At 34.7% G+C, this 24,459-nt stretch overlaps 3 protein-coding genes across 4 annotated transcripts in view; 2 read left to right on the plus strand and 1 right to left on the minus strand.

Moving 5' to 3' along the window:
* The first annotated feature begins 637 nt into the window (after positions 1–637).
* vsig10 (V-set and immunoglobulin domain containing 10) lies at positions 638–9,010 on the plus strand. 2 transcript variants are annotated; one of them, XM_058774576.1, is made up of 9 exons: positions 638–944; positions 1,285–1,581; positions 3,498–3,803; positions 4,017–4,301; positions 6,934–7,215; positions 7,680–7,793; positions 7,877–7,889; positions 8,025–8,167; positions 8,541–9,010. In XM_058774576.1, the coding sequence occupies exons 1-9, from the start codon at positions 800–802 to the stop codon at positions 8,606–8,608; spliced, it is 1,653 nt and encodes a 550-aa protein (XP_058630559.1). In that variant the 5' UTR covers positions 638–799; the 3' UTR covers positions 8,609–9,010. The 2 variants fall into 2 exon arrangements, with proteins under 2 accessions (XP_058630559.1, XP_058630560.1); XM_058774577.1 differs by lacking the exons at positions 7,877–7,889; positions 8,541–9,010 and having other exon boundaries at positions 8,025–8,165.
* A 483-nt stretch (positions 9,011–9,493) lies between these two features.
* wsb2 (WD repeat and SOCS box containing 2) lies at positions 9,494–14,001 on the plus strand. The gene is made up of 9 exons (XM_058775849.1): positions 9,494–9,594; positions 9,727–9,904; positions 10,474–10,658; positions 10,783–10,914; positions 11,022–11,122; positions 11,779–11,969; positions 13,106–13,198; positions 13,316–13,429; positions 13,560–14,001. The coding sequence occupies exons 1-9, from the start codon at positions 9,561–9,563 to the stop codon at positions 13,759–13,761; spliced, it is 1,230 nt and encodes a 409-aa protein (XP_058631832.1). The 5' UTR covers positions 9,494–9,560; the 3' UTR covers positions 13,762–14,001.
* Positions 13,862–24,459, minus strand: part of rfc5 (replication factor C (activator 1) 5) — an 11,006-nt gene continuing 408 nt past the window's right edge. Inside the window, exons 2-11 of the mRNA XM_058775851.1 lie at positions 24,094–24,158; positions 23,627–23,763; positions 22,802–22,881; positions 21,535–21,608; positions 20,596–20,755; positions 20,021–20,102; positions 19,787–19,916; positions 17,312–17,389; positions 16,784–16,838; positions 13,862–14,217 (exon numbers count right to left, since the gene is read on the minus strand). Of these exons, the coding sequence (XP_058631834.1) occupies positions 14,121–14,217; positions 16,784–16,838; positions 17,312–17,389; positions 19,787–19,916; positions 20,021–20,102; positions 20,596–20,755; positions 21,535–21,608; positions 22,802–22,881; positions 23,627–23,763; positions 24,094–24,158 (958 nt within the window). The 3' untranslated portion in view covers positions 13,862–14,120. The remainder of the gene's footprint in view (positions 14,218–16,783; positions 16,839–17,311; positions 17,390–19,786; positions 19,917–20,020; positions 20,103–20,595; positions 20,756–21,534; positions 21,609–22,801; positions 22,882–23,626; positions 23,764–24,093; positions 24,159–24,459) is intronic.

A 24,459-nucleotide genomic window follows, 5' to 3' on the forward strand; every position in this document is an offset into this window, starting at 1 on the left:
TATTTACATAGTAAGTAAAGTATGTATTTCCTATGTAGGGCCAAATTACTCAAAATTAAATAATTTCATAAATGTTGAAATATATAAATAAATCGTTAAATACATAATTAAATACATATATAAATGCATATTCATTCATTCATTTTACGCACGTCCGGACAACCATAACCCTGAAAATGAAATGTGGAGGAAATAAATAAATGGATGAATGGATAGATAGATAGATAGATAGATGAATGAATAAGTGAATAAATATTTATGCATTTATTTATTCATTTATTTATGTATTTAATTATTTAATTATGCGTTGAACGATTTATTTATATATTTCAACATTTATTTAATGATTTAATTTAGTAATAAGTAATAATAATTTAAATTGAGTAATAATTTGGCCCTCCATAATTTCCACAGTAAGGAATGGAAATTGGATATGAGGGATGCTTTCAGGGATAATAGCTATGCCAAAATAAAGAGTACAGAGCATTGGCCATAGTAAAATACAGGTCTGAGCCCACAGTCCTAACGTTGTGCCTGTGAGCTTGATCAACCTGCCAGACTCGACTCGCACGCGTGCGCTAAATGCGGTGTGTGTCTCTTTAAGAGCGCAGGTGAAGGGTGTGGTCAAACAGCAAATTCAAAGTTTCCGGGAAAGAAAGCAAGTAAACAGGTTGAAGATGGACATTAATCAAACGTGACGCAAAATATACACGATTCGAAGCCCAAAGCGAATTTAAAACGGTCGCGATTTTATCTTAATAATTTCTGGTTATTTATTTAATTCATAGAAAAGGGTTTGATGCGTTTGCCGGGAAACAGAAGGAAGCAAGCGAATTTGCCAAGGAAATATTTTATCCCATATAATCTGATGGAATATCCTTACAATCCTAAAATGATAATATCTGCAATATTTCTACATCTGCTTCTTCTGTCACATCAAACAGGTGAGGAAAATCTATTCTGGTTTCACTCTTATAAGAGATATTATGTTGAGGTATTCTTATGTATTTTATATAGATACTACAAAGTCATTTACTATAGTGTTTACATGGTGCTCCAGGGAATTTCCAAAAATACCATGGTACATGTTCAAATCCATAGTACTTTTTGTAATTGAAACCATTGTACAAAATGATATTGACATGATTCTTCAAGATCTAGTATCAAGGTGTTACAATTGCACCGTATTCAAAAATCATGGTATTACCACAGTACTTTTGCTGCATGTTTGTAAGTGATCACAGTACTGCTTCAAACCACATTTCTCTGTCCTTCTTCCTGTAGTGTCAGAGGAGCAGGTGCAGCGGTATGTTACTGGAGAGAAGGGTGGGAATACTACACTACAGTGTCTTGACCAGCCAGTTAATGCGTCTTCACTTCTTTATCGCTGGAAGAAAAATGGGGCTGTTGTTGCAACCCCAAACCCCTTGAAGCCATTAGAGCATCTTTCCATTTCAAACAATGGCTCTCTTTGGATCAGTGGCCTTCAGTATATAGATGAAGGCCAGTATGAATGTGAATCCAAAACAAAGGATGGCAGCTCATGGCAAACTTTCTCAAACATCCTGCTTCGAGTTGCCGGTATGGTGCTATGGATATCTAAATCTTACTAATGCGACAATGGAAAGCTTTGATATGCAATAGATGTCTCTGGTTTCTGTGAGATCAGGAGTCTGACTTCAAACTGGTTTTTCTGGTTTAACTGCAATGCATGAACCTAGATGTCATGTGACTGAGATGCATAGGATAGGCACCATGCGTAACGACTAACCGAACACAACCAGAAAAATTACAGTGTAGTTTCTCTTAACATTTTTAAAAAGTGTTTTTTTAAAAAGTTTGGGGTCAGAAAGATTTTTGAAATAAAGTGAATATTTTTATTTAGCAAGGACACTTTAAATTGATCAAAAGTGATAGTAAAGAAAAATCAGTTTCAAATTAATGCAAATCAAATGAACTTTCTACTCATCAATGAATAAAATGAATCACATTTACCACAAAAAAAGGCATATTTTATATAGAACAAAATTATAAACGCAACACTTTTGTTTTTGCCCCCATTTTTCATGAGCTGAACTCAAAGATCTAAGACTTTTTCCATGTACACAAAAGGCCTATTTCTCTCAAATATTGTTCACAGATCTGTCTAAATCTGTGTTAGTGAGCACTTCTCCTTTGCCGAGATACTCCATCCACCTCACAGGTGTGGCATATCAAGATGCTGATTAGACAGCATGATTATTGCACAGGTGTGCCTTAGGCTGGCCACAATAAAAGGCCACTCCAAAATGTGTAGTTTTACTGTATTGTTGGGGTCTGAAAACCAGTCAGTATCTGGTGTGACCACCATTTGCCTCACGCAGTGCAACACATCTCCTTTGCATAGAGTTGATCAGGTTGTTGATTGTGGCCTGTGGAATGTTGGTCCACTCCTCTTCAATGGCTGTGCGAAGTTGCTGGATATTGGCAGGAACTGGAACACGCTGTCGTATACGCCGATCCAGAGCATCCCAAACATGCTCATAGGTGACATGTCCGGTGAGTATGCTGGCCATGCAAGAACTGGGATGTTTTCAGCTTCTAGGAATTGTGTACAGATCATGCTGCAACATGAGGTGATGGTCGTGGATGAATGGCACAACAATGGGCCTCAGGATCTCGTCACAGTGTCTCTGTGCATTCAAAATGCCATCAATAAAACGCACCTGTGTTCGTTGTCCATAACATATGCCTGCCCATACCATAACCCCACCGCCACCATGGACCACTCGATCCACAACGTTGACATCAGCAAACCGCTCACCCACGCGACACCATACACGCTGTCTGCCATCTGCCCTCTACAGTGAAAACTGGTTGTGAGACCGGTTGGATGTACTGCCAAATTCTCTGAAACGCCTTTTGGAGACAGCTTATGACCATTCAATTCACGGGCAACAGCTCTGGTGGACATTCCTGCAGTCAGCATGCCAATTGCACGCTCCCTCAAAACTTGCGACATCTGTGGCATTGTGCTGTGTGATAAAACTGCACATTTTAGAGTGGACTTTTATTGTGGCCAGCCTAAGGCACACCTGTGCAATAATCATGCTGTCTAATCAAGCATCTTGATATGCCACACCTGTGAGGTGGATGGAGTATCTCGGCAAAGGTCTAACACAGATTTAGACAGATTTGTGAACAATATTTGAGAGAAATAGGCCTTTTGTGTACATAGATCTTTGAGTTCAGCTCATGAAAAATGGGGGCAAAAACAAAAGTGTTGCGTTTATAATTTTGTTAAGTGTATATATAATCTCTTACTTGCCCCAAACTTTTGAATGGTCATGTGTGTTATCGAAGGTCAAAATGTTAATTTGATATGTAATATTTTAAGAACAGCTGATGTTCATTAATTCTGAAGTTCTAAAGAAACATTTTTGATGATGGTTGAAATGACAGGTGGTTTGTGAAAGTCAAATTAATAATTATGTTTATACATTTGTATTATATTTCAGAGGGTCCAACTAGTGTCTCACTGGCCATACAACCAACAGCTCTCCTACAGAATGGAACATTATATGTCAAAAAAGGCTCAGATGTGTATTTTAACTGCTCCAGTGAGTCTTTTCCCTCACAAAACTTGACATGGACTGTTGAAGATTTGGCACTGGACAGTTATGACAGGGCATCTGGGAACAAATCATTCCTTGAGTTCTCTATAAGTAACATCCAACCAAGCGATCAAGGGATGTACACCTGTACATCCCAGAATACACTCTCCAAGACAACTGTGAACAAGAGCCAGGAGCTGCTAGTTTACTGTAAGACGGATCTTTTCCTATTTTTTGGGGGGAAAAAAAGATAGGAAATGTAAGCTCATAATTGATTCTTTAAAGCAACTGGAGTTAGCTTTTGTTGTATTTGTTTCTGTCAGTTTACCTTGAAAATTAAAAAATATTTTCTGGTGCCATTATCTGTATTGATTTTGTTTTGTTTGTTAGGTTTGCTTTAATTGTCTCTGACGTCTTTTTCAGATGCTCCGGAGAGGCATCCAGAGTGTAGTTGGGAGATAGTAAACGAGCCATTGGATGTCTTGTTCATATGTAGCTGGTATGGAGGTTACCCTGTGCCCACTCTGGACTGGCATGAGGTCCTTGAAGAACATGTAATAGCCAAGGGTCCCACGGTCAACTCCACATCCCAGGAGACAGAGCGTTTGGCGGTCCATGTGAATGGGTTTATATTGGACAATGAAGAGGAAGTGAAGTGTATTGGACACCATGTAACTGGAGTGAAGAGTTACTGCTCCTTTAAGCTCAGTAAGACCATTTTTTTCTATAGGACTACAGTTTTTATTGTTTTCCTTTGATTATATGCTAAATGTGATGAGATTTTATTTATTTATTTTTTTTAAATGAGTTTTAATAGCAAGAAAACATTAAATAGATCAAAATTGATAGCGAAGACATTTATGATGTTACCAGAAATGTACATTTTAAAATAAATGCTGTTTTTAAAATGACTTTTTATTAATAAAATAATCCAGAAAAAGGGTATCACAGTTTCAACAAAAATATATTAGGCAGCATAATAACAATTTCTTTCAACATTGATGATAATAATTGTTTCTTCAGCAGCAAATTAGCATATTAAAATGATTTCTGCAGGATCATGTGACACTGAAGACTGGAGTAATGATGATACTAAAAATTCAGCTTTGTCAACACAGGAATAAATTACATTTGAAAATATTTAAATGGAACTCAGTAAATTGAAAATGTAATAATATTTCACTATATTTCTGTTTTACTGTATTTTTGATCAAAGGCAGCATTGGTGAGCATAAAAGACTTCTTTCAAAAACATTATAAAAATCTTACCGACCCCATATTTTTTTTTTTCTAATCTACAAGATCAGTCCAGTTTTGACCACACATTCTACCTTCTCACCCTGAATAAGGGTAGCCTGGGAAGAATGTGGTTTTGTTCTAAAGTCAATAATCAAATCTTTTGTCTTAGATACATTCAGTTGCAAACAGGCATCATCACACCATTTCACAAAGTCATCAACCACTGGACCATGACACGTTTCATTATTTTCCAGAAGACTCACGATGACTGTACCATCAGCAAACTTTAAGAAAAACCTATTGCTGTGTTTACTTATACAATCATTTGTATATAAAGGAGACAAAACACAGCCTTGAGGAGTTCCTGTAGATGTTATCAAGGGAGATGAGAAACTACCATTAACTCTCAGTCAGTTAGAAAATCTAAAATCCAGCCCACCAAATTAAAATCAAGACCAAAATCAGTAATTAACTTATCTGCTAAAATATAAGGTTGTAAGGAATTAAAAGCAGATGAAAAATCCACAAACAAAAGCTTGACTTGTGTTTTGCTCCCTTCCAAGTGCTTTAATACCAGATTTAATAAAGTTGCTGTTGCATCTTCAACACCTCGCTGTGTGAACTGAAGGGGGTCTAAAAGATTTTTAGATGTTAGTGCTACTGGCCTAAAATCATTTAGTGTTACTGCATTTACAATTTTAGGCACAGGCACCACAGTAGCCTGTTTCCACAATTTAGGGACTCTCTGAAGAGCAAAAGACTACTGAAAAATATTACAGAACACTGGTGCTCAAGCACAAACCTTAATTAAATACCCCCCAATGCTGTCTGGTCCAGGAGTTTTTGTCTTCTTACAACCCTTTAAAACTTTAATTATGTCTAATTCATCAAAAAAGTTATTATAGTCACCACCACAGTTCATTTTATAATTCTTAGACTCCATTTTGGGACCAAATTCAGGTGCATCAAAGCGTAGATGAAACCTATTTAATTCCTCAGCCAATTGACTACTAGAGTCATACCCAGGTAACTGAATTCTCTTAGCCTCTTAGATCCAGTTACAACTGTCATCCCCTTCCAAACTGACCCCAAATTATTTCTACTCTACTCTCTCTAAATTTATTTTATAATTTAACTTTGCTTTCCTCACTTCCATTTGAATCTCTTTCCAATCTTTTTAATGCTCTACATCTTTCATTCATAAGTACTTTGAAAGATTTTGTGAACCATGGCTTATTGTTTGGGAATATTTTGACAGTCTTACAGGGGATGAGCATATCTTCACAGAACAAGATATAGCTGTGAGTTCATCTATATCCATGCAAGAGTCATAGAAAACGTCCCAATCCGTACATTCCAGGCATCCTTGCAAAGATGCAGTGGACACCTCAGACCACACTCTAATACTCTTAGTTTGTGGTTTTTCTCTTTTTAAAACAGTTTTATATACTGGGACAAGCAGGACAGTATTATGGTCCGCCGCCCCCACAGGAGGCTTAACAACTGACTTATATGCACCTTTAATTGATCCATATCAAAGGTCGAGAGTCTTAAAACGTGTGAGGCAGGAAACATATTGATAAAAGGTCCGCAAACACTGCTTCATGGAACATTTATTAAAATCACCCATAATTAAATTCGGGACATCTGGAGATATGCATTGCAGTTTGTGCACAACACTACCAAGAGTCTGCTGCGTTTGCTTCGTTTTTCCTCGGATGAATATAAACCACGGTAACGAAAAGTTGTGGAAATTCCCGAGGAAGGTACTTTGGCCGAAGTGATACAGAGAGTAGTACAATATCTTTAGTACACACACACTCTCTCTCTCTCTCACAGTAACAGAACTGCACCATTCGTGGTTGATATATAGGCAAACACCACCTCCTTGCTTTTTCCCCATAACTCCAGGGCAACGATCGGTACCCATCAATCACTACAGAATTATCAGGGTAAAGTGTATGTGCAGTTCTTTTGAGTTTTGATCTTTAAACATTCCCAGAATATTACAGCTTGAGTTTTTGCTTGTCTTCATCTTCTTCCACTGCATCTCTGGCTAAACGTACTAAATTTAAACCATTATACTTGATATGTCTTCCAGAGACGCCGTATCCCTTAGGAGATCCCATGGTAACCGCTTTGGTGGGCAGCAATATCACCCTCAGCTGTACTGAGACCGACTCTCTGCCACCGGCTAAGACTGTCTGGATGCAAAAGGACAAGAAAATCATCAACACCACCTCCAAATATATTGTGTCTGATAATAAGCCCAACTACAAACTCACTATAATCAATGTAACAAAGGAAGATGAAGGGATCTACTTCTGCTACAGTATAAACCCTCTTGGTCCAAGAGAGCTGGAAGTGTATCTTACTGTGAAGAGTAAGTTAGAAACTTGAATGTTTCTCCATATTTTTTATTTTTTATTTTTTTTTATGACAAGAATTCTTTTATTCCTATTTAAAACATGTCCAATCACATTTGAACTCGAATTCAAAATAACATGAATAAAGGATAAAGATAACGAAACCTATTTTTCACAAGACGGTAATATGTCTGGATATTTGCATGTAAGTAATCTTATGATTTCAGTTGTTTAAGAATGAGATGCATGTTTTAAAAAATACATCAGAGGTCAGATCTGGAGATGCTTCAAATACTAGTGATGCTAAAGTTATGACACCTGTGCATGAATGTGATCAGACAAGATGCTTCTGACATTGCTCTGTAATACCTCTCCCTTTGCAAAAGATTACACAACATCACCCCACATGAACTTCTTCCCTTTGTAATAAAAGAAATTTCAGCTTGTGTACGGTATGACTGTGTTTAATCTTTGTTCTCAGCTTCTGCAGGTAATGAAGGGGCTGTGGTTGGTGTCTTTGTTTCTGTTTTGATAATGATGATTGGAATCATTATCGGTGTGACAGTATATTCAAAACGGGATAGAATTTGTATTGGTAAGTATCTTTGCACACTGAGTGCCTAAATAAAACTCTTTTTATAAAGATACTTTGTATAAATGTTTATTTTTATTTGACAGGTTTAGGATTTAGGTAAGTATGACCGCAGAACATTACAGCTCATTAATAATCATAGTAATATGTCAGCTTTATTGCAAAATATTGTCGTTGTACATATAACATTTGCTGGGAAGGATGTGTAAAGCTGAGGCATTGTAACATTTCTAGTCATTTAGATGATGACAGAGGGGATATTCTGAGTTTAGTGGATTCAGATGAAGAGGAGATTTTCCATGAGACTGTTCCACACCTCCCTCCGCTGACAAACAGACATGCAACCACACTCGTAGAGATTCACAGAACACCATCCAGTAAGTCAGCGGTGTCCTGGATATTGTTTAGACGTTTGTGTTATGGTGGAGTTTAAAAGGAGTTTGCTTTGAAAGAATTGGGAACTGGGAAATTTTATATAATGATGAAATTAAACGAAACTTGAGCAAATAAAAGTAAGGCAAGTTTTGATATTGAACTTGAACAACCTGGAAATATGATAGAATTTTAGTTGTTGTTGTTTTGTAAATACGTATCAAATTCCAAAAATTAGCAAACACATTCTGTATTGAATATATTTCCTCTAGTTATGCTCAGCTCTGAAATATTTAATATTTGGTATTGGTGATAAATTGTGTTTTTTTTTTTTTGTACTTTTGGATTTGCTGAAACAAGTGTGTGTTTATTTTCCAGGTGATCATGAAGATAATGCAGACAGTACAGTACAACATAATGATCAATCACATCTAGAACCAGTATAACAGACTGCTGACTGTTAGTTATCAGTTTAAATGTACAGAAAATCAATTCTTCCAAATGGTCAACTCTGCTAAATTATTTGTTTGTGTGTTTTTTGTGTGATCTTTTCCTTGTATAATATTCCAGCAATCTGTGTAAAGTGTAAAGGTCTTAAACTCATTTTAGAGAGGCCCTGTTTTTATTTTCAGTATTAGTTTTTAACTTACTGGCCTCAATTCATGAAATTAAAATTTGTACTACACCATACTACAGTATATCAATGAATTGTGTTATGAAATGTTATTGTTACTTGAACTGGTTTGAATGATGCTTTCTGTAAAATTTTATGGGTGAATCTCAACAAAATATGTCTGGGTCATATTTCGTGGAATAATAAGAATAATAAAAACCCTTAATTATATGAAGCCTATTTTGTACCATTGCAATTTCTTTGCATTCTTTGCATCCCTTCAATTCTCATTAATGTAAAACATCCAGACATTTTACTAACTAGTGTTATAAAATTTTATATATATATATATATATATATATATATATATATATATGTGTGTGTGTAATTAAACGGCTAAAATTTAATCCTAAATTGAAGGCAGTACAACAAATACTAACATTGTTTTAATTTTTGTTTTTAAAAATTTTGCAATTACATAATTAGAAATAAGATCTTTTTAATAAGAATTTCAGTAATGTATAAAACAATACTTAAACTAGCTTTAAATGACACTATAAAATAAAATGTATTCAAATCTGTAAAATCACGATACCTGAGATGTAAGTGACAAGTATAAAACACATTGTAAATATACAGTAGACACACCCAAGTATGTACTGTACTCAGAATGACACGCTAAACGACGGGGTCACGTGGTTTGCCCATCTGGCCACGCCCCCTAGTGAAATGAATCCTTATGTAGAGGAGAGGTGAAATGATGCATTCATGATTTCAGTGGTAAGATGTGCACTTCGCTTCGAGATTGTACTGTCAAAGGTAAGACAATGACAATTCACATAATTTAGATGATATATAATCATACGCATTTGATAAATGAGGAAAATACGTTTTTATATTAGTAGAAAATGAGTAGTTCCGCATATGCGCATTTGTCTTTGTACATGACAGGTCTGTTTAATTGTGATGATCTGATCGCGGAGCTGAAACCCGCTCATCCCCCGCGTCTGTACGGCTCCGCCGGCTGCGAGACATGGAGCGTCCGCTTCTCCCCGGACGGATCTTATTTTGCCTGGTCGATGGGACACGGCATCGTCAAACTCCTCTCCTGGCCGCTGACATCCAAAGAGTGCGTCTGTGTTCATAACACAATGGGCTAATAAATATAGGCTTATATGTAACACCACAATAAATGAATATTATGGGAGAGCCTGTCACAACTGTGACAAAAAAGTAATATCACAGCTAAAAAAACAAACAAACAGCTGAAACCTGTCCTTGTTGGCTGGTCTTCCAGTCTGGTCACAGCTGATTTACCATTAAAAAATTGGGTTACACTTTATTTTAAGGTGTCCTTGTTACAGTGTAATTATACATTTAATTACTGAGTAATATTAATTAACAACATGTATTTACTAAAGGGTTAGGATTAGGGGTTGGTTTAGGGTTATTGCATGTAATTATGCATAATTTTGTTCTATTACTATAGTAATTACATAAGGTAACAAGGACACCTTAAAATAAAGTGTTACCAAAAATTGTTTTATATATGGTATATGGAATATATCACAGTACCATGGTACTACCACAGTACTTATTTTAACATAAAGTCGCAGGGTAATGTGGAACAATAATAGAGGAAGCTGAGCCGGGAACATCTCATACTTGAACATTCTGCGTTCCTCTTTGTATTAACAGTAGCACCGAAGCTGGAAGCAGTGAAGAGAAGACGCTTAACTGCGGGCAGACGGTGTGGGCACTGGCGTTTGGACCCTGCCTGTCTACCCGAGTGGATGCTTTACATCAGAACGGACGTGATCATGAGCTACTGCTGGCCATTGGTCTGAACAACGGCGCGATCCAAGTGTGGGTTGCCTCAACTGGTAAGATTGAACTCTGGACTCGGTTTTACCATCAAGAACTTAGATTGGTCTAAATATTAACAGCATGGGGTTTTGCACATCTAGCGTAAGGTTTAATATGTTTAAATCCCTGTTCTGTCTTCAGGAAGTCCGCGGATTACTCTAACCGGACATCAGGCTCCTGTCAGGGATTTAGTCTTCACTCCAAATGGAAGTCTCACGCTTGTGTCAGCCTCTCGAGACAAAACTTTAAGGATATGGGACTTGGCAAAGAAAGGTCAGAGTGTCTGATGTGGAAACAACGTGTCTTTGCAATGGGATGAAAATAAGATTTCATGACCTTTAATTTTCTACTCATGAAGATTGTAATGCTGATATTTGCAGGCGCCAGTCCCCATGTGCTGCGGGGTCCAGACTACTGGATCTTCAGATGTTCCATATCACCTGACAGCAGTGTGATCGCCTCTGTTTGCAACCTCGACTCTGTGAGTTTCTTTTTTTAGTATTATTTATATACTGATACATTATTAATTAATGTTTTGAATTAGCTTTTATTTTATATTTTGTCTTTTTTATTAGTTATTTTCTTATAATATTTCTATGTAGCTTTAATTTTTTTCAAGTTTAGTAATTTTAAAACTTTAATCTATCTACTTCAATCAATTAACAATGCTGCAGTGGCCTCAAAAGCTGTATGTTTGCATTAAATAAAATATCAACAAAGATTTTTTTAATTAAGTAGAAAATACGTTTTTTAAACACACACACACACACACACACAGCACACGCACATTTTCCGAAGTAAAACATTTCACAAACAGAAGTTTGTTCAATTTTGTATAATAAATAATAGTAATTGCTAAAGTGTTCAAAATGAAGACCAAAAGTATTTGAACATTTTTGTACAGCAGTTACTGCACTGAAGCTGCTAGTTAGGATGTCTTCTAGTAGTTATATAACGGGTTTAGTTATATAATAATCAGGGAGACTTTTGGTCTCTGTAACAGGAACAGTTGCACTACAACAGGATATCCTGTAGAGCCATGCAGATAAAATAATAACACGTTTTATTGTTCTTTTTATTGTTGTGATTGTAATTATGGAACTGTGTTACATGGTCTGAATGTTGTTTTCCCAACAGAAGGTGTATTTGTGGAGCTTGCGGTCCTACACTTTCATGAGACACCTTACATATGACCACGAGCGCACCATGGCATCTTGTGACTTTTCCCAGGATGGAGCGCTGCTCGCGATCGCTTCGTATCATTCGACTACAGGCTGGTGGCTGGACCTGTGGGACCCCTATAGAGCTGATCTCCTGACTAGAGTAGAGTATGTTGGCCGACCAAGATGTTATTTTCTCATCATATTTTTATTTTATTTATTCATTTGTTTTACAGTTTTACAACAAACATGATTTTTTTCTTTAAATATATACAAAAAGTTCAGAACAGTGGGGAAGTTCTGCTAAATGTCATCTTTCGTGCTTCACAAAAGAAAGGCAATATTTTTTTGATGACAGAATTTTATTTTTTTGGGCATGCTATTACATTAAATGATTTGATGTTTTTATAAATGGTGACATAAATTGTCCAGTTTCCTAACTAATATGGTAAAGGAATAGTTCACCCCAAAATAAACATTTGCTGAAAATGTACTCTCCTTCGGCCATTCAAGGTGTAGAGGAGTTTGTTTCTTCACTGGAACAGATTTGAAGAAATGTAGCATTTAATCACATGTTCATAAATGAATCCTCTGCAGTGAATGGGTGCCGTCAGAATGATAAAAACACCACAATAATCCACATGATTCCAGTCCATCAATTAACATCTTGTGAAGTGAAAAGCTGCTTGTTTCTAAGAAAACAAATCCATCATCAAGGCGTTTTAAAATTGAAACTATCACTTCTGGCCAAAATACGAGACCATGATTCATAACATTTCTTCCATCCACTATTGTCCTCTCACATCAAAATCCACTGACTTGTTTGTTTAGAACTGTTTTTACCTGTGACCAATGCTTAATCTGTGCATATTTCATTCCTGATTCAGATGAGATGGCTTTTTTTTGGTAAGAAGCAATTTTATGGATAGAGGACTCATATTTTGGCCAAGAAACATTTTAATGTTAAAAACTTATCAATGATGGATTTGTTTCTTAAAAACATGCAGCTTTTCACTTCACAAGGCTGGAGTGGTGTGGATTACTTGTGGATTATTGTGATGTTTTTATCAGATGTTTGGACTTTCATTCTGACGGCACCCATTCACTGCAGAGGATCCATTGGTGAGCAAGTGATGTAATGCTACATTTCTCCAAATCTGTACTGATGAAAAATCAAACTAATCTACATCTTGACAGGCCTGAGGGCGAGTACATATTCAGTCTTTTAAAATTTCCAGGTGAACTATGTTGCAATATACCGCATGTTGGAAATCGTTGTAACAAATATTTCCTTCTCTTTCCAGAGACTGTGAGGTGTGTGCTTACAGAAGTGACAATCTACTGACATCTCTTAGCTTCTCTCCGGTTGGTCTGCTGCTGGCTTTTAAAGACTATAGGTGAGCAGTGAACCACCCCTTTGAGATCTGAGATCTTCAGAACTACATGACCAGATATCACCCTTGTGACCTCACATCTTTCTCTGTTGTTACCAATGACACTGTACTGTGTTGCAGGGCGTTACGGATCTGGGATGTGGAACAAGATAAACTAGTTACAGACACCGATCACAACCGAGCCGGTGGCGTGTGCTGTGCTTTCCATCCACATGGGGGCGTCATCGCTACAGGGTATTTCAAGTCACATTATCGTGTTGGAACATCATTGATATTCAGTTTCGGCTGACAGTGTTTACTCTAGATTTTTCTTCTGCTTGTATACGGGAATAAATATTAAGGAGTTCTTAATATTTGATTGTAGGTGCAGAGATGGACATGTAAAATTGTGGCGAGTTCCTCATCTCGTTTCGAGCCTTAAGCATCTGTGCCGGATTGCCCTGAGATTCTCCATTTCAACCTATCAAGTGGAGGCTCTTCCCTTGCCGAAAAAAATCCTGGAATACCTTACTTACAGGGACATGCCAAAGCAAAAGATCGTATATTGTAAAGAACACTGCAGATGACTGAAAACAGTAATGTTTGTGGGTCAAACTTTGCTTTAAATGTTGCATAATTTTCTAGGATGCCTAATTTGCCCAGACGGTTATGCTTTCAAAAGAGAGACATTATTGTGATACCATACTTGAAATATTTATTTAAAGACTTTATTTTTTACATAACTACTTTGAAAATGTAGCATTTGTTTTATAAAGAACTGAGACAAGCATTATTTTAAGCTTAAAAAAATAAACATTTCAAAAATATTACAGGGTTCTGCGCATAGTTTTTTTTTTTGTCAGAACAATTTGAAGAAGTAAACAACTTCCTCGAATGACATCACAGATCTATGTTACATAACCCTTTCAAAGTGTGAACCAATGGTCTATCCATCGCTGGCTACGATGTCTCTAACAGCCTGAAAAGCTGCAACCATTGAGCTCAGCTGGATCTTCTCATTGGTTCCAGAGGCCAGACGATACCTTATGGTTAAAAAGGAAAGCACAGAAGTTGAAGCTCACGAGAGTACATAATAAACTTCATACCAACCCTAAACTTTTGAACAGTAGATGATTTTTTTTAGTGGTTTTTAAAAGTGTCTTATTCTCACCAAGGCTGCAATCATTTGACAAGAAAAACAGTAAAAACAACAATATGAAATATACAAATTTATAAGAACTCTTTTCTATTTTAATACATTTAAAAAGAATTTTCAGCATCATTACTCCAGTCTTCAGTGTCACATGATCCTTCAGGAATCATTCTAATATGCTGATTTGCTGCTCATCAAACATTTGATTACTACCAATGTTGAAAACAGTTGTGCTGCTTAATATTTTTGAGCCAACGCTGATATTTTTTCAGGATTCTTTAAGTAGAAAGTTCAAAAGAACAGAAATATTTAGTAACATTTTAAATGTCTTTGCTGTCACATTTGACCAATTTAATGCATCCTTGCAGAATTAAAGTATTAATTTAATTACTCAATTTTGTATTAATCTTTATTTGACCCTCTAGCACTAAAAAAAAAAAAAAAAAACTTGTCCCTTTTACACTTGCACTCTATTTATTTACTAACTGCTTGTTTTCTTAAAAAAAAAAAACACTAGCTTTTCTAATCTTTTTGTATTCTATCTATTTGTTTTCTTTTTATTTATTATACAATTGACAAAAGCAAAAAAGGCTTCTAACACTAGCTTGCTCTTTTTCTATTCGGTTTTCTTTTTTTAAATTTATTATATAACAATAATAATAATTTTAAAAAAACCTTGCTACGTGTACTGCGTTAAGCTAACTGAGACTTGTTATAACACTTGCATATCATTGCTCTTTTGTTGATTTTGATTGCTTCCATTGTCCTCATTTGTAAGTCGCTTTGCATAAAAGCATCTGCTAAATGACTAAATGTAATTTGATTGTATATGTTATACAATATTTATAATTATTTTCAAATGATCAATGCATATTTACATTAATCAGGTGAATCTAAGTTGAACTCATGTAGATACAGGGTTGCTGCAAGATTTTTAAGATCAAATGTAAGACTTAAGACCTTTTTAAGACCTGCACAAATCAAATTAATACCAAATTAATACCACAGTTCAGAAACAAGTTTATAAAATGATACACTTCACATTTCAGCCTTTAAACCATTTTTAAGAAAATGGATGAGTCAAAAGTATTAATTATATTAATTTAAACAATTAAATTATTAATTAAATAACATACAAACACATTTTACTGTTTAGATTTTTATAATGAATTATCTTCTTATCGATCCACCAGTTCACATTACAGCTCTGCGTGTTTTCAGGGTAAAAACATGGGTTGATTTTCACATTGGTCTGAACAAAAACAACCCAATGTTCCTGCAGTACCGGAAGCTGCAGTTCTAGGACCCTATATTTTGGGACAGCACCATCTAGCCAATTCTATTGCAACAGAGGAGACCTGATTCAAACATTAAACAAACATATGCAAAGACTAGATCCATGGAAACTATAAATTTTTTATCATTCTATCTTATTTTTAATGAAAGATCTAAATGTGAACTTGAGTGTTCAAGGGGGTGTCAACAATCTCCATTTAGTCTATTTAGCTGTGCAAAACAGTTCATTGTGCTGCTGGATGTTGTAAATTAGTATTTGTATTCAAATTATTTTACATTTATTAAAAGTACTAATATTCACTAATTTGTACCGCAGTTGTTTTCCGTTTACTGCACTTTAAGCGCTGTGGCTAATGAACTGAAGTCTCGCACAGACACAAGTTTTTCTTTCCAAGAAAACTGAATTTAAAACCAGAATATATAGAATATATTGAAATAAATTAGGTTAAATATTTCAAGAGGGTTACCAACAGGTATGTTTAGGGTTAGCAGTTGGTTAGGACAATAATTAAGTGTATACAATTAAGCAACTACATACTGCCTTCAAAATATTAATAATAATAATAATAATAATAGTATACAGAATTGAATAGCAAGTGCTATAAAATAGCATGAGCCGCTAATACATACAAAAAATAAATAAAAATAAAATAATAATAAAAAACTATAGGGTCCTAGAAATCCGGTCCTGAAACTGCAGCCTCCGGTATTGCAGGAATACCCTACTCACAACAACAGCCTTATTGAACATGCACATTCATTCTCTGCCAGAAGGAGGTGCTTTGGAACTGTTTCCGCGGTAACGGCGATACACTGTAGGGCTCATGTTTATTTTAATAAAATCATAGGCTTTTGAAGTTTAATTGTCACATTAAGCTGTATAGCAATTCTGGTCCGTACCCAAATTTAAGACCTCTAGAAATCATAATTAAGATTTTATTGTACAATTTAAGACTTTTTATGACCTTAAAAAGTCTTAAATTTACTTGTATCAAATTTAAGGACCCGCGGGAACCCTGAGATAAAATATCCATGAGTCATATGGGAGTGGTGCTGTTTGCTTCATTCGTATTTAAGTAATCAAACCAGTCATGAATAGAACAGTGTACACACTTCTCGACTGATTTATTAAATAACTTGATATAATAAAATGTACTCACTCAATATCTGCAAGTTTTATAAGCAAGCCCATGCGGATGGAGGGTGGGAAGTCCACTGAAATAGAAACACAAAAACATTAGAGCAAAATTAACCACCACAGCTTTGTGTGACCAAGAAATCAGATTTAAAATAATCAAAACTAAGTTAAATATCTTTTGTTATTTTAAAACTTTCAAAGAAAACCCTACAGAAAACCTGGCATTGCTGTGTGATATTTTTTGCCATGCAAAAAAAAAGAAGATATACTCATTATTGCAGTCTGGTTTCTGAAAATAGTGTAATATTTAGTCTGTGTGAAGCACGCTACACTCTGCTACTTCTAACAGGCGTCCTTTAAAAACAAGAACAACCGGTTTCCATGACAACCACAAAAGGATCTCCATGGTAACAAGGGCAGGGAAAACATGTAGCTCATCACTATATCAAAGTTGTGATGGGTTGTGTGTGGCGTTCTGCACTGCTTTAGTTATTTTGAAAAGGAACCAGTTATAGAGCCATGCATGACTGAATTAAAAGTGTAGTCTTACCACGGTGAATGAGAAGATGGACTTCAGTTAAAATGTCATGAAGTGCCAGACCTTTTAGAGTTTTGAGCTGCAGAATTTCTGTTGGACCCAGATAAGGACTTTGGAAACGTCATAAACTAATATCAGCAACTTACACCACAATTCCAATTCTTGTATAAAAACTTAAATATCATTAATTAAATAATTGTTTATTAAATTATACATATCAATATTTTTAAATAAAAGAATATTAAAATAGCATATGAAATTAAATTATATAAATATATTCCTAGAATTTTTTATTCCTTTTCTATAGTAATTTAAAAATAAATTTGACGTTTGATTTTACATATTCAAAATATTACATGTATAATCTGTTTGATTTAATTTTCCTGATATGCATTTAATGTTTGTAAATATGTATATATGTATTTTTTTTTCATTTCTTTATTGACTGTTTTATTATTTTTATTATATAAATATTTTCTATGTATGTTTTAATTTTGGCAGAAAATGTTAACATGGGGGAAAAAGTAATTTTCAAAATTGTATTGAGCTTTTTGTTAATGCTTTGGAAAATATATAAAAAAATCTGAATTAATAAACTAATTAAAAAATGAATTAATGATTTATAAACATTCTATATTATTATTAAACATAAGGCTGCTAACAATAATAATAATAATATTTCGTAATGATCAACTTATACAATGTAATTAATGTTTATTTTAATTTTATTTAGACTTTTTGTAGTCTTTCAAAGCGAACTGGTGTCTTTGATCCCATTTCGTATCCCCTCTCTACTATCTTAACAACAACAACCTATCAAAAAGATTAAAAATTTAGAGTAGAAAGGATACGGTTATATGCAATGGTGAAGTCTTTATTGAGGGCCCAGTCCAGTATGTTGGCGATGTCTGATCTGAGAGGATGTCCAGTACATTTGTACACAGTCTCCTCCGTCACCTTCCCATAGGCCATATGTGTACTCTGTACATGAAAACATGAGATGCAGATTTTTCTCAATATTTTTCATTGACAGCAGCAATGCAGTCAGCAAACCACAAAACATCACTTTTTCATATGGCACACACCTGTAAAATGTTTAATGATCTCCTCATGTCTCCTGTTGAAAGGGTCACAATGGCCTTCATGCCATCTGGAGTGATGTCAATGCTATCAGTGAAAAACAGATTTTTAAATATGCATGAATCTAAGCTAGGGAAATACAATGTTTGGTTTTATTAGTTCAAAGTTGTGTCCTGTGCCAGAGGGCAGAGCCCTTATAAAATGTGTGTTTGTGTGAAGAGTTTTTAATCAAATGGGCGTGGGACTGGGTCACTCCAGCCAGGGTCTTTTGTGTTCAGGGTCTTTTGAGTGGATTCATCTGATGACTCACTACAGATATTATCCAAACATTCAGATATAAACACTGGATGGTCTTTATACCATCATTTTAATGTTGCCCAATCTTCAACCCGCACAAAAGATGTCTTGCTTCTAATTACATACAAATATAAATATAAATAAATGTTTACCTTTTCTGGAAAAAAATAAAATAAAATAGAAATTGAGTGGTGTGGATTTCTTTCAGAATGCAATTCAACTCTAATTTCAAACAGAAATAACATCCACTTGACCTGGATTTGCTGTGACGAGAGTCTCACCTCTCTTGCTGTATCACATACTCTAGTCTGGGGATCATCTGGCTCTGGGACAGGGGTCAAACGAAACCGTGTGCATCGAGACTGCAGCGCAGGTATGATCTTTGAAAGGTAGTTACAGATCAGACAGAAACGTGTGTTCTCTGTAAACTTCTCAATCACTGAGAGAGAGAGAAGGGGAAAAATTCAGGTGTAGCTTAATAAAGTCTGCATAAATAAATCTCCAAAAGGACTGAAAAATAAAATGCATTATTTTAAATCATATAAATATTTAAAATAAAGAATATTATAAAACATTTTTAATAATAATAACACCAATAAAGAATAGATCTTTATCTATAATATCCAGAACACAGATTCTTACAATTTAAAGCATAAAGCATAAAAGTAGATGTTGTGTCAAAATGATCATAAATATCCCAAATATTGACTGTTTTATTATTTTTATTATATAAATATTTTCTATGTATGTTTTAATTTTGGCAGAAAATGTTAACATGGGGGAAAAAGTAATTTTCAAAATTGTATTGAGCTTTTGTTAATGCTTTGGAAAATATATAAAAAATCTGAATTAATAAACTAATTAAAAATGAATTAATGATTTATAAACATTCTATATTATTATTAAACATAAGGCTGCTAACAATAATAATAATAATATTTCGTAATGATCAACTTATACAATGTAATTAATGTTTATTTTAATTTTATTTAGACTTTTGTAGTCTTTCAAAGCGAACTGGTGTCTTTGATCCCATTTCGTATCCCCTCTCTACTATCTTAACAACAACAACCTATCAAAAAGATTAAAAATTTAGAGTAGAAAGGATACGGTTATATGCAATGGTGAAGTCTTTATTGAGGGCCCAGTCCAGTATGTTGGCGATGTCTGATCTGAGAGGATGTCCAGTACATTTGTACACAGTCTCCTCCGTCACCTTCCCATAGGCCATATGTGTACTCTGTACATGAAAACATGAGATGCAGATTTTTCTCAATATTTTTCATTGACAGCAGCAATGCAGTCAGCAAACCACAAAACATCACTTTTTCATATGGCACACACCTGTAAAATGTTTAATGATCTCCTCATGTCTCCTGTTGAAAGGGTCACAATGGCCTTCATGCCATCTGGAGTGATGTCAATGCTATCAGTGAAAAACAGATTTTTAAATATGCATGAATCTAAGCTAGGGAAATACAATGTTTGGTTTTATTAGTTCAAAGTTGTGTCCTGTGCCAGAGGGCAGAGCCCTTATAAAATGTGTGTTTGTGTGAAGAGTTTTTTAATCAAATGGGCCGTAGGACTGGGTCACTCCAGCCAGGGTCTTTTGTGTTCAGGGTCTTTTGAGTGGATTCATCTGATGACTCACTACAGATATTATCCAAACATTCAGATATAAACACTGGATGGTCTTTATACCATCATTTTAATGTTGCCCAATCTTCAACCCGCACAAAAGATGTCTTGCTTCTAATTACATACAAATATAAATATAAATAAATGTTTACCTTTTCTGGAAAAAAATAAAATAAAATAGAAATTGAGTGGTGTGGATTTCTTTCAGAATGCAATTCAACTCTAATTTCAAACAGAAATAACATCCACTTGACCTGGATTTGCTGTGACGAGAGTCTCACCTCTCTTGCTGTATCACATACTCTAGTCTGGGGATCATCTGGCTCTGGGACAGGGGGCCGAAACGAAACCGTGTGCATCGAGACTGCAGCGCAGGTATGATCTTTGAAAGGTAGTTACAGATCAGACAGAAACGTGTGTTCTCTGTAAACTTCTCAATCACTGAGAGAGAGAGAAGGGGAAAAAATTCAGGTGTAGCTTAATAAAGTCTGCATAAATAAATCTCCAAAAGGACTGAAAAAATAAAATGCATTATTTTAAATCATATAAATATTTAAAATAAAGAATATTATAAAACATTTTTAATAATAATAACACCAATAAAGAATAGATCTTTATCTATAATATCCAGAACACAGATTCTTACAATTTAAAGCATAAAGCATAAAAGTAGATGTTGTGTCAAAATGATCATAAATATCCCAAATATTAACTCTCTAAATATTTTTTTCCAATCACACTGCTCTCATTCATGTCACGCATTCAAAATAAAAATAATTTAAATAAAAAAATACTTAAAATAAATAGTAATAACAACTAAAAAATAGATACTAAATCTTAAACTCTTTAAATATTTTTCCAATCACAATGCTTATTCAAGTCTAAAAATAAAATAATAATTATTACATTAAATAATAAAATATTTAAAATCAAGGATAATATAAAAGGCATGAAATTAAAATAATAATAACAACAACAACAACAACAAACAGATCCTTATTTACGAAGATATTTTAAAACAGTTTTTTATTTTTAAATAGAATCAGATGCTTGGTCAAATTTAACCTTAAACTCTCTAATTATTTTTTTCCAATCATAAATCACACTGCTCTCATTCATGTCTCACTGTGGACAGTGAAATGGCAGAACCCTATTCTTCTGCCATCGGGACATTTGGGGGCTCAGCAGGTGAGCTGATGGAGGGGCAGATGGTATGCTACCTCTCCTTAAAGCATTCTGTGCATCCTGGGTCATAGCATCCGCCTCGTCCAGGATCACCAACTTAAAGCCTTTCCTACAAGAAGCAAACATAGAGAACGGAACATTATTTTATAAAAACAGTACATATTGTAATGCAATTAAAGCCTAAAGACAAGATGTCATTCATAGGGTTTGGTATCGAAAACTGGTTCCAAATTTCCAAGAACTGGGTAAGACATGCTTAACAATTCCTGCGTTCACATTTTAATGTGATTTAAAACGATTTAAGTGCAGGAACAGAAAGAACTTGCGCCTTGTTTGCGTGCAGCGCAAGCGAGAACATAGACATAGGAGCGCGAGCACAGAGAACAGCGGTCTCAGTGCGGGTTCCCAGCCTGTGTTCATTTTTGAATTTTTCCGTGCATTTCCACAGCAGAAAAGGTTGTTCCGGGCCGGAACTTACTTCTTTCATACTTATCAACCAGAATGCAGAAAACTACGTCAGTATATCATCATAAACACAGCTGTTTTTGACTTAAAGGGATAGTTCACCCAAAAATGAAAATTCTGTCATTTACTCACCCTCAAGTAGTTCCAAACCTGTATAATTTATTTGTTCTGCCGAACACAAAGGAAGATATTTTGAAGAATGTGGGAAACAGAGCAGTTCTGGGGCACCATTGACTTCCATAGTATTTTTTTTTCCTACTATGGAAGTCAATGGTGCCCCAAAACAGCCTGGTTACAAATCTTGACTGAATATCTTTAATAAATAATCTATATTTTATTTATGAAAAGAAATCTATGCAGTGTTTTTAAACTTTTAATTACAGTTTCTGTACCTGAAATGTGGTTCAGTTGCATTTATTTATGCCATTGCTACTTGATTGCTACTTATCTACACTTTAATATTTGAAATTTATATTAGTGTAGTTGTTTTTGCTGTGGTATTTTTGTTAAAAGCATAGACAAAAGTTCCTCTTGTAGGCCTAAGTGTTCTGTATGCTGCTGATTTTTGCTCATTATTCAGCTGCAACAGAATGCTTTGTAAAACGGCACAGAATAAATATTTGACATCTAAATGTTTGACTTCATTGTTTTACACTGGATTTTTCTCTTATTGGAATCGAAACTAGGAATCTTTAAGAATCAGAATCTCTAAAATTCAGACGATACCCAACCCTAGTCATTCAATAGTTGCCTGTAATACATTGTTGTATGTGAGAACAGATATTATATTATACAAATTGTTCATGAATGGGATGTAAGGATGAGTACTGTTCTTACTTGAAGATGGTTCGTGTGCTGGCAAAGCTGAGGATCGGCCCCCTCACCACATCTATGCCACGGTCATCTGACGCATTGAGCTGATGAAGTAAAATGCACAATAATAAAAAATAAAATAAAAAAATATTTAAAAGGTTTGCAACAAGTATACTTAGCTTTCTTTTGTTAATATAAAAATAAATTAAAAAAGTGATCATAAATTATGAATGAATACAGAATAGATATAGAATTTATTTTATTGACTTAATATCAGACAAAATTAACAATAGATCTGTTACAGCTTGAAAAGTTCACCCAAAAATGAATATTTGCTGAAATTTTACTCACCCTCAGTCCATCAAAGATGTAAAGGAGTTAGTTTCTTCATTGGAACAGATTTGGAGAAATTTAGAGAAAGCAATATTAAAGACAGAGGACCCTATTTTAGCAACAGTTTGATATTAAAAATGTGTTGATGGATTTGTTCATTACAAACACACAGCTTTTCACTTCACAAGATGTTAATTGATGGACTGGAATCGTGTGGATTACTTGTGAATTATTGTAATGTTTTTAATCAGTTGTTAGGACTCTCATTCTGACGGCACCCATTCACTGCAGAGGATCCATTGGAGAGCAAGTGATGTAATGCTAAATTTCCCCAAATCTGTTCCAATGAAGAAACAAACATCTACATCTTGGATGGCCTGAGGGTGAGTACATTTTCAGCAATTTTAAATTTTTGTGTGAACTATTCTTTTAAGTGGATGACCACATATTTTTTGTCATGGGGAAAAATTGGCCAAACATATGCATCTGGAAAACAACTGCAAACTTCTACAGTACCTCCAGGACCATGGAGTTGAACTCTTTATCTTTGTACAGCTGTTTAGCACATGCTAGTATAGTAGAGGTCTTTCCTGTTCCTGGAGGTCCATAGAAGAGCAGATGAGGCAGTCGTTCTTCACTGATGAACTTCTGAACTGTGGAAGAAAAAGAAAGAGGACGTTTATAAAAAACATTTCAAGAATATACTGGTCATTTACAGAATATTAGAAAAAATGGATGCAAAAGTACCATAAAAGTAGTCCATACAACTTTTTGAATATATATATTTAAGTCTTCTGAAGCCATATAGTTTTGTGTAAAAATCAAATTAAAACTTAACATGGCTGCAACTGAATTTTCATTTTGGGTAAACAATTCACAGAGACTCTCCTGTATTTACTATTACAGTGCAAATCTTAGTTTGTTAATAATAATAATAATAATAACAAAAGGGTACAATTTATAATTAATTGATCACTGCTTACTTGTGCTCAGGATGTCTTGATGAGAGATGAGGTCATCTAATGTCTGTGGCCTGTACTTTTCAACCCTGAAAATCAAGAAATAATATTTTTAAAACACTGTTTTTGTTTCATCATATTGTTTACAAGTCTAGTGGAGTGACAGTAACCCTAATAAACTTTCTTACCTTTTAAAATAACCCTTAATTTGCCTCATATTAACATTATGGTGTTATTATAACGACAGTAGCTATCATCACAAGTAGATATTATTAATAAAGAGTTTATCGTTTCAGTCATGTGCTTTAATAAGGATTACTTTGCAGTGAATTGACTGATTTCTCCATCAGTATGATACGATGTCAGCTGTCATAATAATAATAACACAGG

Source organism: Onychostoma macrolepis, chromosome 05 (genome assembly GCF_012432095.1).
Source record: "Onychostoma macrolepis isolate SWU-2019 chromosome 05, ASM1243209v1, whole genome shotgun sequence".
NCBI lineage: Eukaryota > Metazoa > Chordata > Actinopteri > Cypriniformes > Cyprinidae > Onychostoma > Onychostoma macrolepis.